General features: G+C 45.6%; 1 protein-coding gene across 1 annotated transcript in view; it reads right to left on the reverse strand.

Moving 5' to 3' along the window:
* Positions 1-268: 268 nt before the first annotated feature.
* efnb3b (ephrin-B3b) overlaps positions 269-15,773 on the reverse strand; it is a 47,800-nt gene continuing 32,295 nt past the window's right edge. The window contains exons 3-5 of the mRNA XM_050068052.1: positions 12,331-12,423; positions 9,522-9,584; positions 269-4,595 (exon numbers count right to left, since the gene is read on the reverse strand). Coding sequence (XP_049924009.1) covers positions 4,162-4,595; positions 9,522-9,584; positions 12,331-12,423 — 590 coding nt within the window. The 3' untranslated portion in view covers positions 269-4,161. The remainder of the gene's footprint in view (positions 4,596-9,521; positions 9,585-12,330; positions 12,424-15,773) is intronic.

The raw sequence follows: 15,773 nt of genomic DNA on the forward strand, positions 1-15,773 counted from the left end.
TGTGTGTGTGTGTGTGTGTGTAATGGCGGTGTTATTAGCAGAGGCAGTGAAAGAGCCCCTGCTGAGACAAGCCCAAAGCAGAGATAAGGGGAGAGACCTTCTATTAAAGGCAGGGTTACTTGTGGGCCTCAGGAACTCTTGCTCGCTCTCTCACACTCTCTCACACTCACACACACACACACACACACACACACACACACTAGAACAAAAGACCTCAGCAGACCCTCACACAATAATGAATCACACAACAGGACCCAAAGAGTGGTGCTTAAACATTTTTGTTTGTTTTTTTTATTCAACCTTTTTTTCCAAACCAGGAATGTACTAGTTTTTTCCTCTCTTTTGAGGTGTGTTGGGGGGGAGGGGCAGGGAGGGAGGGGAGGAAGGAAGGGGTCGCTGTGATGAGTAGACAAAGGGGTAAGGAGGAGAGAAGAAGAGGAGGAGAGGACACAAAAAAACCCTTCTCACACAGAGGTGTCCCAAATACAAAGTCTCAACACGTTACATACGAGAGCCACCTTCGCTCCGCGGCCTCCGCTTGCTGTCTATTGGCACAAAAAAAACACACACGCACACTCACACACATGTACACACACATACACACTTTCACCAACGGTAGAGGTGAGGGAGCTAGGCGGTAGCTGCTGCTTTTTTTTCTCTCTCTCCCCCGTTCCATAGAAACAGCACTTTTCTTCTTTCTCTTTTCAACATGACAACCAGTGGCTGTGTCCGTGGTTTTTAGAAACACGTTGAGTCGACCAGTCAAACACAAACAGTGAGAGCCAGAGACACAACTTGAAATAACATCGACATGGAAATCAAACAATAGAAAGGAAAAAAAACTGAGTCCGAGAGATACTTGACATTCTGCTGAGGGGGAGGGGGGACAGGGAGCGAAATGGACTGAAAACGGGGCAGTGGCTTCTTCGTCAGAGTTGACGCCGTAAAGTCCGAGGAGATTTGCTTCCCCCCTCGCAGGCAGAGGCCATTTTCGGATGAAAAACACTGTCATTTTGGATCGGAGTGCTCCAAAGAGTTGCAGAAGTTGTTGAAGAGAGAGAAACAGACACTTCATTTGGCTTGGAGGATATTTTAGGTACTCTGAGCATGTTTAAATAGACATAGACTTAACAGCATACATAAAAAAGAAACAAAACACAAGTCGGTAGTTGTACAAAAAGAAGAATTTGAGGTGTTTCCAGCCTCATTTTCATCTTTGAAATCAATTTCGATACAGTCAAATACAATCCAAACTCATTCATGGTATAAAAACATATCTGAACATCATCATCGTGTTTTGAACAAAGTCATTTGGGACGAATGTGACACTTAAGTATGAAAGATATCTCATTATATGATGTTAGATACTGATACAAAACACAGCTGAGAAATGTTGTAAGGTCCAGATTTAACACTGGCTTCACACAGAAAACATGGCTACATCACTGGAGGCCTTATGTGTCTGAAAGGAAAAATAAAAAGCTTAAGCTCTCCACTGCCACCCATTTTACACATAAGCCATAAACATGTTTGAGCAACACAAAACAGCTTTTTTTTAGTATGCACATGTGAACATATTGCACCTCTGAACACAGCGTTGTGTTATTGCCCTCGAGGTCGAGGTGCTGGGCACTGCGTGTTTGTGTGAGTGTGTGTGCGTGAGGGCGTGTGAAAGAGAGGAGAAAACACACGGCACACAAACGCTCTTTTCATCCCTCCCGTGTCCATCGGGTTAGTCTTAATCACAGAAATAGAGTCATATGAAAGCAATCAGCGTTTCTGTCAAGTGTGGGTGAAAGTGTGTGAGAAAGCAAGCGGCAGCGAGAGAGAATGTATGTCATTCAATGCAATCAGTAGGCATTTGTGACAGTCATTAAAAGGTGTGAAATTTGTGTTAGGTTTTGTGGGAGGGGGGGTGTGTGTCAAACAGAGTGTACCGACTGCTGGGGGGGAGTTCTCCTGTGTGATTTCTCCTGTGTGCGTCCGCAGCTAGGACTGTACTGTGTGTGTGTCGTTATAATAAACGAGAGAGCGTGTGTGTGTGTGTGTGTGTGAGATGCATTTCAACACAAATTTTGGCGGAAAAGGAGGAGCAAATCTGAAATGTGCCACCTCACGTTAAGTGTGACCGAGTCACAGTAGATGTGTGTCTGTGTGTGTGAGAGAGTGAGTGATGAGATCTCTCCTTTCCGTGGTTAAAGTTCAACTCCTCCGAAATCCGTTTTGGCTGTTGGTTCCGTCGCCTTCGTTGAGGAGGCTCAGACCCCTCTGTTCAAAGAAAATGTTTCTCTCCTTTCGCCAGTCCCTGTGTCATCTGCTCTCTCCATCCTTCCTTCCTTGGGATCCTTCATCTCTCACTCCTGCCGCTCCCATCCTTCCCCTCCCCTCAGCTTCTTTTTCTTTAGTGTGCAATTCCTTCACAGTCTTTTCTTTCCTTGTCTCCCTCCCTCCCTTCCTCTCTTTCTCTCTCTCTTTTTTTTTTAAAGTTCTGCATTCAGACGCCGCTTTATTCCTCCTCCCCAGACAGCACTCTCTCTCGCCCTGTTCTTTTCCCTTTATTCTTCTTTTTCATTTCATCCCCTCTCACCCCCCCTCTACCCCGCCATCACCACCCCTCCCCCCCCTCACTTCTTTTCACTTCTGCGTTTGAAAAAAAGCGTTTGAAAAAAAAAAAAAAAAACTTTCATAGATGGTTCTACCTCAACACTTCCACAAACGAGGTCTAAACTTCAAAACTACAGCATAGTACAAGGAGCTATAAAAATATACACAGAGTTCAGAGACCCTAGAGGGGTGGGAGGGGGGGTGGGGAGAAAAAGGGAGGGAGGGAGTGAATGAGAGAGGGAAGAGAGGAAGAGAGACACAACCTCTGTTCGCCGGGAAAATTAAAAAGGGATTAAATTAATATACAACGCAAAGGGAAAAGGCAGGAAACAAGGTCGTTCTAAGTTGTGGAAAAAAAACAAAAACAGCAGATAAAAAAATGTCTAGCAACAGAAGTGTAGTTTAAGAGAGTGGGTAAAAATAATAAAAACAATAGAAAACAGAAAAAAAACATCTAGAAATTATTTACTGGATATTCATATATATAATCTATAAGTGTTGATAGCGATAAAAAATCTCACTTTTTTGATATTCGCTCACTATTTTGTGTTTTGGTATTTAAGACAAGTCTAAAGAACGCACGCGTACGCACAGTCACTCACACACAAAGCGTACACACACACACAAACTAAACCCCACGCGTGCATATGCAAACTCATATGCAGACTTGCTGTACTGAAAGCACACTAACTGCACGCACACGTCTAATGTGGAGCAGCAGCGCCATAATTATTATCCAAGTTGTATGCACACTCGCGCCGTCACACACGCACATTATTAAAATATACAAGATTCTGAGTGTCACCAATTGGTCAGACCTCCTCAGGCCTGGGCCTGGTCATGTGACCGCCGCCCGGGGCTTGCTGATTGAGTGAGTCCGAGGCCCCCTATTTTCTCAGGAGAAACGAACACAAACAAACTAGAATCCTATTGGTGAGTTAGTGGCAGGGGCCGGTCTCTGGTTGGCTGATGGAGCTCTGAGGGGTGGGGCGTTGGGCTAGGCAGGTATGGCCTCTGGGAATCAGAGTTCTCTGGCGCTAAGTGGGATCAAGGGTGTAGTTTTTTTTAGTTGTAGTCCTTTTCTTTTTCTTTTTCTTTTGTAAAACATCTCAAGTCCCAACGCCAGGTCCATACTCCTAGAAACAAAGTGTGTTGCCACACACACATACACACGCTGGCGGTATGGGGACGACTCTTCAATTCAGCACGGGTGGGTCTCGTTTAGCTCTGAGTTAACAAGAAGGGGGCACTCAGAGGCTCTTGCCCATTCGTGAGGGCCTTGTTAAGAAGGGCTACGACTTTGCCCTTAACACACGCTTGGTGGCCCAGTTGTGTGGGAATGGGGTGGGGTGGTTTATTCAGCTAAAACACAACTGTGGCCGGGCTCACGGGGCAGTGATTTGGGGGAGGGTCCATGGGGCAATACTGGTAGTATTGAGAGGCTCAGGGTCGGAGCTGTGATGGTGAGCTTTGCTGTGGCTTCATTTGGAGCAGGGGATTGGTCGGTAACGGGTAGAGGGAGGTGGATGTGTCCAGTCGGCCAGAGCAGCGGCCGTCTCATACTTTGTAGTAGATATTGGCCGGGCTCTGAGGCGGCATCTCCTGGACGATGTAGACGGGGTGCCCGTAGTCTCCGCTCACCTTCTCGTAGTGCGGGCAGTAGGCTGAGTCCGACGTCCTCAGTGGGATGATGATGTCGCTGGGTTCGGAACCGTTGTTGTTGGAGCTGCTGATGCCTCCGCCCCCTCCCCGCTTGGGGCTGGTGAGCGAGGACAGCGACAGCGGAGGGTGGTGGGTGTCCGAGTGCTTAGCGTGCCGCCGCCTGTAGCACACCACGCAGATCACGGCGGTCACCAGCAGGAGGAAGGCAGAGCCTCCTGCCGCGCCGGCAATGAGGGCGATGTTGGAGGGTTGAAGGGGCCCGTTCTCACCGCTGCCCTCGCTCCCAAAGCTGTTGGGTCCTCGAGACTGGGTGGAGTTCCCTGCTCCGCCTGAAACAAATCAGAGCAATCTTACTCCAACATCCACAGTATCACAAGCTGCTTTCTCTTTGATTTATATATGCATATGAATCATCATGAATATATCAGAGCAATAACACAGCTTGCTTTCACAATTTGTGTTTTCATGAGCTTTTAAACAAACATACCAATCCTTATGGTTCTGAACCACAATGACATGAGTAATGGCACTGGGTTAGCTCTGCTAGTGAAGGCTGCGGAGACTTAACCCAGTGGAATGCGGCAAGTATGCAGCAAATCTCACAGACGCTTATATGTGGTCTCTTTATTGATGTAATGAAGTGGACAGCAGCGCTTGTAAAATGGAGAGGGATGTCCATAGACTTGGAATGAGAGAGCCCCGTGCAGTATATACTCCTGTGGACAGCCTGGCGAAGCCACAGTGTGTATCAAGGTAACACACTCTATTTCCCTAACCTTAACAACTGTATTTACTTAGCATTACAGCCGACCACATGAAGAGAGCCTCCCCGGTTCAGCTCCTACCACCAGACCACACACTCTGCCTGCCTGCTGGCCTTCCCGCCTGCCTGTCTGTCTTTCTATCTGTCTGTCTGTTTATCAAACCGTCTGTCACGCTATCTTTCTGTTTGTCAGCCCGATTGCTCCCTCTGCCTGTTGTGTGTCTGCCTGAAACCTAAGATCTTCACAGCCTTGGAGCTCCGAGTTTTCTCTGCAGGAGGTCGGGTCAGAACTCAGCAGGTGAATGATGGTCTGGACGTGCGTATGTGCATCTTTGTGTGTGTGTATGTTTATAGAGTGAGGTGGGGTGGGGGGGTCTAAGGCTCTGGCACAGGACCGTGTGAATGTGTGTGGCGTACTGCTTAAGGCCGGTAATGTGAGTCCCTGCTATATAGAGCCTTTGGATTGGTCTATCATTATTCTTGGCACACATCGCTTTCTTCTCTCCCTGTCCGTCTCTCTCCTGCGTCTCCTCTGCTTCCTCGCCCTCCCTCGCTCCGTGGTTCTCTCTATCTTCGGGTTATTGTAGCTGTAATGACCTACCTTGCTCTGAGCTCAGTGCCTAGCAACACAAAACACACACGGACACACTAAGGTCTGAATATACACAACCACGCAAGGAAATACATGCAAACACACCACCTTGCTGGGCCCCCCTGTTGGGCTGGACTGACTGGGAGAGCAGCGCTAATACCAGACGTCGATTACACTCCCTTCTCGTCCTCCCGCTGTCTTCCTCCCTCCATTAACCCAACATCCCTCATTCTCCATCTCCATTATGATCGCCGCCTTTCACCGGCTCTCTTTATTATATCCTCTTCCTTCACCTCTCCTCCTCCGCCTTCTCTTCTCGCTCCCCCTATTTTCCACCTCTCACTCCCTCCTGTGTTTCCTTTTTTTCATCTTGCAAGTCCAGACTTTGACACCTTCTTTTCCCCTTGATTCCACTTTTTTATTTCATTAGTGGATTTCACCTCAGACAGAGACGTTCAACAGGTCAAAAATGAAAGAAAAGGTCAAGGTGATAACATAGTTTTGTCCTCGCTGTTGAGCCAGCTGTACTTCCCCCTCTATTTCTTGAGTGTGATTCACACAGTCAATCATATATACAGTTTTTTAAACATATTTTTTGGAACTGTTTTATAATGCTACAGACACTATCATTTCCCACCAAAGTGTTGCACATGTTTTATGCAAATATCTGAAGATTTTGTCAGCATAAAGTGTGAATCAGTGCGTGTTTCCATCAACAACCTTTATATGAATACATTCAGGAGGATCCGAGAAGATTACATAATTAATGGAGCACCAGTAACTCTGATGCATCGTGGCATTTCATCGCAGCTTCCCACACAAGATAGCTTTTTTTTGTGTGAATTAATTTGTCTCTATCCATGTGTGCTCTGTGGTGTTTTATCAACCACTATGGTGATACAGAGAGAGCTTGATGTGCACCAAGGGCCCCTGCCTGGCCTTGCACCGGGGACTTTGCGGTTGCATACACTCCTGACACCCTTGCTCTTTCTGTTTTTTTTTTTGTTCCTAATGAATACCTTTTATTTTTATACAATAAAAGATGCAGAAGCAGCGCGTTTGAAAAATCCATCCATTCTATCTTTTTAGTACTTTTGGATAAAAAATTCTCACAGTTTCACTCATGTTATCTGAAAAGCACAGTCTCAAAATGAGGAACTGCCCCATTGACTATGGCAATAAGGGTTGAATTTGAGGTGATTCACGTCTTGGATTGATTGGATATGGGGTGTTATGCAAAGATGCTATCAATCTATATCTGTTTATTTCACACAAATGTCTGTATTCAGCTTTATACTGGAGGTAAGTGTGGTCTAGGTTGGAAGCTGTTAAAAATGATTAGATTGCTCATTGCTGTGTTAAACTTCCATCAATGTCTTATTACTGTCAAGTTGTGCACAGTGCCAGGCTTCAATATCAGATCATGAGGTAAAACTATCACCTGTGCAACAACAGTGAGCTTCATCCTGCACGGTTCAACTAATGTGATAAAAACTTGTTGAGAATTAATCTTGCCAAATGCCTGAATATTAAAACTGAAAAGGATACTTCACCCTCCAAATAACCATTTGTGCATCAATTACTCACTGAGTGTTATGTTGAATTTCTATAGAAAACTTTGCTTTACTTGCATGCCTCCATGATAAACAAAGAATCCAAAAATTCCTGATTGACTGAAGGCATTGGGTCCATGTTTAACACCTGAAAAATTATATCAAAACATCAATTTACAAACTCTAACACAACTTGTGCGGTATAATCCAAGTCTTATTTACCCAGTTGTACGCTCAGTACTTTTTAAACAGACAGTCCTGTTGATGGGGATCCTAACTAAAGTATACGCTCTTCAAAGCCAGACTCCATTGACAAAAACTGTAATTTTACCTTGCTGAATACAGGAGCTGCTGGTCCATCGCTGCCTTGATCTGTTAGTTTGTTTGTGTTATTGTGTGACTTTGGTGTTTTGAAGGGTTAGTTTGGATTCACCAAAGTCACACAATAACACCAACAAATTACCGATCTAGGCAGTGGTAGACCAGCAGCTCCCGTGTCCAGTGAGGTAAAATTACTGTTTTTGTCAATGGAGTCTGGCTTTGAAGAGAGCATAGATAAGTTTCACTTAAATCAGGCTCCCATTGGAAAGGGCTCTCTGTTCTGGAAGTACTCAGCATATGACTGGATAAATGAGACTTGGATCATAGTGCACGAGTTGTGTCAGAGTTTGTAAACGGATGTTTTGATATAGTTTTGCTGTTGTTAAACGTGGACCCCTATGACTTCAATTCATCAAGAACTTTCTCTGTTTCTGTATCCTTTCTTCACCGTGGAGGCATGCAAGAAAAACAAAGCTTTCTTCATGAATTCAAAGTAACACGGGGTGAGTAATTGATGCATAAATGGTCATTTGGGGATTCAAAGTGTCCCTTTAAACTACCTACACCTCCATGCTGCAGGCTATTAGTTGACATTGTGCAAACCTGCACCATGACAAATCATGCTGCTTTACTTACTAGCAGCTCCTCTTTACATTGACAATCAACTGGATTACTGTGATACTGAACAAAGACAAGCTCTTAAGTTTTAAGGAGCACCTATTTTCTGTGATTTCTAAACAGATTCACGGACATTTATCCCCAACAGACAACTCAGATCCAGCCACCACTGTAAAGAGTGAGTTATTGGTCTGTGTATGTGATGTCTGTGTGTTTTGATTTGACTGAGTTATGACTCTGAGGAGGAGTTTGGTTTTGTTTGTAGAGCGCTATCTGTTCATATCCCAATCATGCATTTGTTTACATCCCTAGAGAGGACCAGATGAGACAAACAAACAAAACGACTGCGGATAGCCAGCAATATTCCAGTTATTAGCTGAGATGATTCACATGAGGATTAGAAATTCTGGCATAACTATCATGTCAGGAGTCAAAACAATCATTTCAGACAAGTGTGTGCTAATATGTCCTCGTCGGAGCGTCACGAATGTGTAAAATCCCTCATTATGTGTGTGATGTAAATCAGTCCTGCAGTGCGTCCAGTGCTGTTTGTCTCATTCTAGTAAAAACAATGCATACTATTGTTGCTTCCTTCACACATGCAGTTCTCACCTACGTGAGGTATGGACAAGTGATGGGACAATGTGTGAATGCCCTGATTCATGCATTTGGCATTGTACACAAATTCACCACCAAAAACGGGGGGGGAAAAGGAGAGAGGGAGAAATGAACACAGCTGAGAGCAGATCATGTTCTCTCTCCACCACTGAATGACTTTGAGGGAGAGCATGAATCTAGCCTCTCTCCATTTCCATCTCCTTGTTCTATTCCCTTCTCCTCTTTGCTTTTCAATTATTCTTTTCTTTTTCCTCCTTATGTGCCTCCCACTTCTACCCACTCCCTTCCATCACTCCCCTGTCTCTTCGTCTCTCTCCCCTCATCTTTCCGTAATTCTCATTTCTTTCTTTCTTTTTCTCTCTTGACGGAACTACAGAATCCAGGCCACCCAAACTAATGACAATAATAACTCTCTGAAATGTCGCCGCCGGTCTAGCCCTCTCTCCTGCCGCCCTCTCTCCCTTTCCCTGCCTCTTTCTTCCTCCCTCTCTTTTTCTTGTCCTTCTCCCAAGGTAGCTATTAGCCATCCATTCCCCGCCTGCAGCACTTAGCTCGGAGGGGCCGGGCGCAGAGACCGGGAGGAGAGGGAAAGAGAGCAGGGGAGAGAGAGAGAGATATGGAATTAAATAGAGAGATCCACAGATGTCACCGCTGCACATTCTCCATCTGTCGCCTTCTCCCTCCCCTCTCCCCACTGCTTTTCTTTCTATCTACCAGTCTTTGCTTACTCCCTCCATCCATTTTGTGTATGGATCCGCTGTGGATTATCTTCACTTGGTCTCCTGCTTACCTGGGTTTCTGCTGGTGGTGCGTCCCGCTGGCGGCTCCTTCTTCGGAGGCAGCCCATATGGGCCTGTGGAGGGAAAAAATAAGGGTGGAATATGAGCAGAGTGGAAGAAATACCGAGACTATCTACCGAGACTATCTTCTGCGACAGCCAAGGCTCTCGGAATTGGAACCAATAAGTGACATTAGCGAAGAGGGAGCCAGCCAGAAAGAGAAATAGCGACACAGGAGCTTTAATAAAGGCTTCCCTCCCTTCCATTCCCATTATAGGAGAGCACATATTGATTGGGCTTCAATGTGCCGTGTATGAGCACTTTTCCATTTGTTTGAATGGGGAACTAAAGAGAGGCCGTTTGTTGTTTTGGCCAGAGTGAATTTACACAAGGCCATAACGGCTTGTAATCTGTAGTCGCTAAATCAGGCCATCTGTCTAGCAAGCCCTCAGTAATGGTGATGGCATTAAAGTGCGTTTATGTGACACATGCAAGCACATGCACGCATGCACGCATGCACGCACGCACGCACGCACGCACGCACGCACGCACGCACACACACACACAGATGCAACCATTGTACAAGTGTCACTCCTCACCGCTGAAAGAGATGGTTCAGAAAATACTAATTTTGCTCGCTTCTGAGCCATCTGGCTAACAGTAGGCTGCAGGAATAGAGTTTTATATCGGGATATGACTATTCAGCTCTGCCGTTTATGCAACATTTTAAGAAGAAAGGCTGTTATTGGTCATTGCAGCAGCAGGGGAGAGCTAAATGGATATGACGATGGGGTGCTTATGGATAAAACTGTACAATAAACCCACAGAAACCGCTCACTGCGTCACGCCCATGCACAATCTGGTGAATGTGTGTGTGTGTGTGTGTGTGTGCACAGCCATCAACCTATACATACTGACATTTAGAGAAGTGTGAGGCTATTGGCTGGTTGCTCCCTCATGACAGTCGACCAAACAGAAGTTAGGGGCGGTGCTGTCTGGATCAATAGAAACTGCTGTGTGGTCAACAGGGGCTAGCGGAGGGAGGTTCAGGCTGTGTGTGTCTGAGAGAGTGTGTGTGTGTGTGTGTGTGTGTGTGACAGAGACGGAGAGCAAGCAAGATAGATAAAGAATAAAATAAGAGAAGACAAGTCAGTGTGTGTGTGTGTGTGTGTGTGTGTGTGTGTGTGTGGGGCAAGGGTGCAAATGTGTGTTTCACGAGTGTGTGTGTGTCCCTCGGAGCGAAGCAGAGCGGCATATCTCATCAGAGATCACCACAAGGCAGCACGCCGCTTATTTAGATGACAAACAACACAGACGTGACCTTTCAGCCACATAGCAGATAAGACAGAAAGACAGAGGAAGAGTGGAAATAACAGAGAGGGGGGACTGAGAGGGAGAGTTGGAAGAAGAGATGGCTGGCATGCAAAGTGAAAGGGAAGTGATGAGGACGGGGAAAAGGGGAATTTAAAAAGGAAGCAAGCAATGTTTCTTGAATGAAAAGGGGTTAAAAAAAAGCAAAAAGGCAAATGCAGAGGGAATCGAGAAGAAGTGGAGGAAGGACAGAGGAGGAAAAAAGGCAAGATGACAAATTAAAAAGAGGTGTGTGTGCCTCTTCATAGTAGTAGTTGTGTAAAAGTGGCAGAGAGGCTTGAATGTGTGTGTGTGTGGGGGGAAGGTAGCATTTCCATCGCCCATGTGGTGAAAAAGCCATGGGAAGAAGAAAGTGTGTGTTTCTATTGAGCCGAGCTGACGATGCTGATGTTGTGGCCTGATAGAGCCACAGCAGCGCCACTTGGCTCTTTTGCTGAAGATCACCAACAATACATAAGGCCTGATAACACAGGATAGGCTAAAGAAATAGAAATAGGCGAGTGTGTGTGTCATGTGTGTGTGAGGGGGGTCGTGTGAAGGACAGGTGCCTATTATGTGCAGGAATGCGCAGGTCAGTGAAAATGCTTAAATGCACCTTTTTTCCTGCCGCCTCTCTGAAAAGCCTGCATGTGAGGGTCATTACCTGTGAATATTTCTCCAAACAAATTAGAAGTGTGCGCAGCTACGAGTCATTAAAAATCCCTGACTGCGTGCTTTAACACTGAATGGAGTCATTTTGTTATCGTGCTTGCTCCTGGCAGGTCAGCTGTGAGGGGAAATGTGTGTGTTCTGGTGTGTCCGCACGCCTGCATGAGCACCTCAGTTTGCATGTCTGCGCCCCATGTGTGCGCTCATGCCCTCGCGTATGTGAGCTAATGTTTATACCTGTAATATGAGTCCCGCGCAGGGATGTGTGAGTGTCAAAGTGTGGGTTTGAGTGTGTGTGTCCAGCGTGAGTCAGTGGTAGTTAAAAGGCAGAGTGAAAAGGGAGTCAACAGGGCTCATTAGAGCTGACTGATCCCACACTTCTCCGCTGTTCTCACCACTTAATGATTCCTAATATGCTCAGAGAGAACACACGCGCGCCGAGAAGTGATGTACGTGTGTGTGTGTGCGTTTTGTATGTGTGTGTAAGAGAGCGGGAGATAAGAGGGATGGCTTAAAAAGTGGAGGAGGCTGCGTGTCAGATAAGGAATGTGTACCGCTCGGTGCTGTACAGATGGGAGATGGTGTGAGATGCGGTGGACTGGAGCCAATGGTTGTAGTCACACTGTGTGTTAAGTGAGCGGTTGTGCGTGATGCATGAATAACAATGTGTGTGTTATGAGGGAGTGTGTGAAGAAGGGTCCATGTGTGGTGGCGTCCAGGAGTTACACATATGGGAGAGCTCACGTGTGTGTGTGAGAGAGTGAAAAAGTAATGTAGGACGAGAGAGTTGAGAGGACTTACTCTGCCCCACTTTCAGGACCACCTTCATGCCTTGCGTGGCACACACTCCTCCTCTCATGCTATCCAGGCCTTGACGCGTCCCATCTGATGTAGCTGGAGGGGAGGAAACACAAAATTGCACAATTAGCCAAGTAGCAGGGTGGCATACACACACGCACACACACAGTGAAAACCCATCCATTAAAGCCACACAAATTCACTCTCTCTCTCAATCTATAGCCGACGCCAACAACAGCTTCTATTCATATGGTCAGCCATTCCAGAGTCAGCGAGTGACATTTGCAGAGGCAGCGATTTAAAACTCCACCAGAAGCTCTGAAATGTCAAACTACGAGGCGGCAGCACTTTAATAAGTCCTCATTTAGCAGTCCGCTGGAATGCATTAACACCCCCGTCGCGCCGCATGGACTCAACCGCTTTCAGTCGAATGCAATTGCTGCTGGGGCTGGGAAAATAGCAGGAGAGGGGGGTAATCTAGACAGGCATAGACTGGCTGATGGAAAAAAAGGGGATGGTAATCCAATCAAGGGCGCATATAAAATAAAATGGAGCCCCTGAGACACAAAACACTGTGTGTAGAAAGAAACTGGACCGGTTAGAATACAGACTGTGTTGAATGAGTGAGAGCTCCAGTTTTAAATACCCCATTACTATCACTGCTTATGTTTTAATTACGCGAATTAAAGGGAATTTTTCGATTTGAAATTGAGGGACTGATGTGGTAATACAGGCAATGACGGATTTAATATGCATTTTTAAGCTATTAGCGCTATTATTACACTGAAAAAATTGAAACAATTCAATCAGAACGGCAGTGTCACATTTCAAATCAACACCCTAACCCGTATATCGAACAAGCTTCCTTCTAGGGGAGCCAGGAAGAAGGCTGAAGGAGGTCAAGCAGTGTTGACTAAGTGCAGAGGCAAGAGGGAGTGTGTGTGCGCGCATGAGTCCCTGTAACACTCTAACACTTATTCTTACATAAAGCATGTCAGCGAAAGCATTACAGATCACTGGTCTGCAGGTCACAGAGGCTGGAGGAGGAGGGAGGAAGACACAGAGAGAATCAGAATGGAGGGATCAGACAGAAAAAGTGGAGGGATGGAGAGATGAAGATGCAGGGATGAGTGTAAAGGCCCCTTTCACGCCTGCAGTCCATCCCTGAAATGGGGCCCCTGATTACACAACATTGGCACATTTTGGCAACGACAACAATAAATTAGGCTTGCCGGGGTAGCTGGTGTTACATGGCGTACACTGATTACATTACTTGCCCACTGCCCCTGCTGTTGCTTTGCTTTTTTAATCTCAACACTTGTTTGGACAGATGCTTCAGTCGCAGGAGTCAGATTTCTGTCATCATGTGATGAGAGTGATGAGAACTCACCAACAAGATGGTGGCAGAGGATCTGGTGTCCAAGCTAAAAGCTAGGGGCCTTGAGGGGCTTCTTTGTCTAGGGCTCCCCCATAGTCTAGGATCACCTCTGCTAAGAAGCTTTTCAAGAATGCATCCGACCTCACCCCATCTTCTTCTTCTATTCTTCTGTGGTTTTGAGTGTTGCATTACAGCCATCTGCTGTACTGTCCCTTACTCCATCTATTTCCCGGCATTGCCACGGCATGTGTGAAAAGGCGCAAGATGAAAATATTCATGAATGTAGCGCATGTGTGAACAGTGAAAATCACTAGTACGGCTTGAAAGCTTATCCCGGTAATTTACTGGGAACTGTGTGACAGAGGTCAGACAAATGAAAGGAGGATGGAAAGAGGAGTGAGGCCTTCAAAGTGAGAATCACACCTCTGCAGCTGCACACGAATGTTCACTCATCACTACAGCCGTTCGATCACATTAAAAACAGTTCTTGCTGATGTGTAGCCAGAGTGGCTGGTAGAAAATACAGAAAACATATTCTTCCTCCGTCTACCAGCTCGCCCAAACACCCCTGCACACACCACCCGTCTATCCTTATTTTCCCCGCGTTAGCCCTCGGGGCTAACCCTCACCTTGTCTCCTTAAAGAAATATAAAAAATCATTTTCCCCCCACCACTTGGCTTCAGGCTATAGATTAGCCTGTCTGAAGCGAGGCAAAGAGGGAGGGATGGCGGATGGCTCTGGAGAGAGAGATGGAGGGAGAGAAGGGAAGGTGTGAAAAAGAGGCAGCTTTACTTCTAACACCTCCGTCACTCTCTCTCCCTCCATCTCCGCAGGATGCAGAGTGTGAAAGCAGGAGGAGGAGAGAAGCAGGCGGGGGTCAAGGCGAACAGCAGTACGGTGGGAAAACCAGGAGACTGGGATGGATGAAGGGATAAATAAAGAAGGTTTAAATGGAGTGCTGTGAAAAGTTTCTCAAGTTTTGCTACTATTTGTTGTGTCACCAAAGTATTTTAAATTATAGTATTTTTTCCCTGTGTGAGACCTGTGCAATAATTTCTGCTACACTAATGTAGGAGGAAAATTAAATTTATTTCAATGAAGTTCAAATAAATGGAAATGGAGTGTGCCAAATTCAGAGCAGCTCTAGTTTCATCAGGGCAAAAATACTTTTCTAAAATATCTCTGGCTGCTCAGATGCCAAATTCCGGTTGTAGCAACATATTTTGAACATTATTCAGGGATGCTCAGAGGCATTCCAGATATATTAAAGATTGGGCCTCATGCAAGAACCACTATTCTTAAAGTGTGTGTGTGAGACATCTTACAATGTGCACCTTTCATAAACAGGTGGCACCAGGTTTGTGCTGTTGGTGAGTCTGACTTGTAACACTCATACGAGCAACGTCACAGAAACAAAGTAAGAGAGGTTTGCGATAAAATTACAAATCTATTCATGCACAAGGCCCAATGTATTGGATGAAACAGTATAACAGTATATAGCACATTTACTCTCCACCCACTCCATCTCAATTTATGCCCCATCTGATATTTCGTTTAATTTCACAACTTGTACTTAAGTGTTTAAGACACCATTATGCTATTTTTTTCAAACAAAAATTACCATAACTGTTTCATTTTAAAGCATAATAAAATAGACATTAAAGAGGCAGACACATGTGGTCCTAATAACTAATGAAACATAAAGAAAACATTAACTACATATTCTTGTGCAGAGGCATAGTGTATGAGGACAAAATGACTCGGTTAGTATATGAATGATTTAATATTTATCATCTATCTTAACTGTCTTAAAGCTAGAAAACATAGTTCTACCCTACACTGCATCCCTGGACAACAGGGTACCAATGTGATGAAGATGGGCCGAGGGGCAAAAACCAAGCGCTCAGGCTCTGACTAAAGAAATGGATGAAGCATGGAGTAAATACCCTTAACCGGTCTGAGAGAGACGTGCTGAGGACTATGATTCCTGAGAGTAATAACTCCTGACACACGAAGGAGGACAAGAAGGTGACGGGAGACGAGGGTGGTGAGGAAGACGAGGGCGAG

This window comes from Epinephelus moara, chromosome 17, assembly GCF_006386435.1.
Source record: "Epinephelus moara isolate mb chromosome 17, YSFRI_EMoa_1.0, whole genome shotgun sequence".
NCBI classification, from domain to species: domain Eukaryota; kingdom Metazoa; phylum Chordata; class Actinopteri; order Perciformes; family Serranidae; genus Epinephelus; species Epinephelus moara.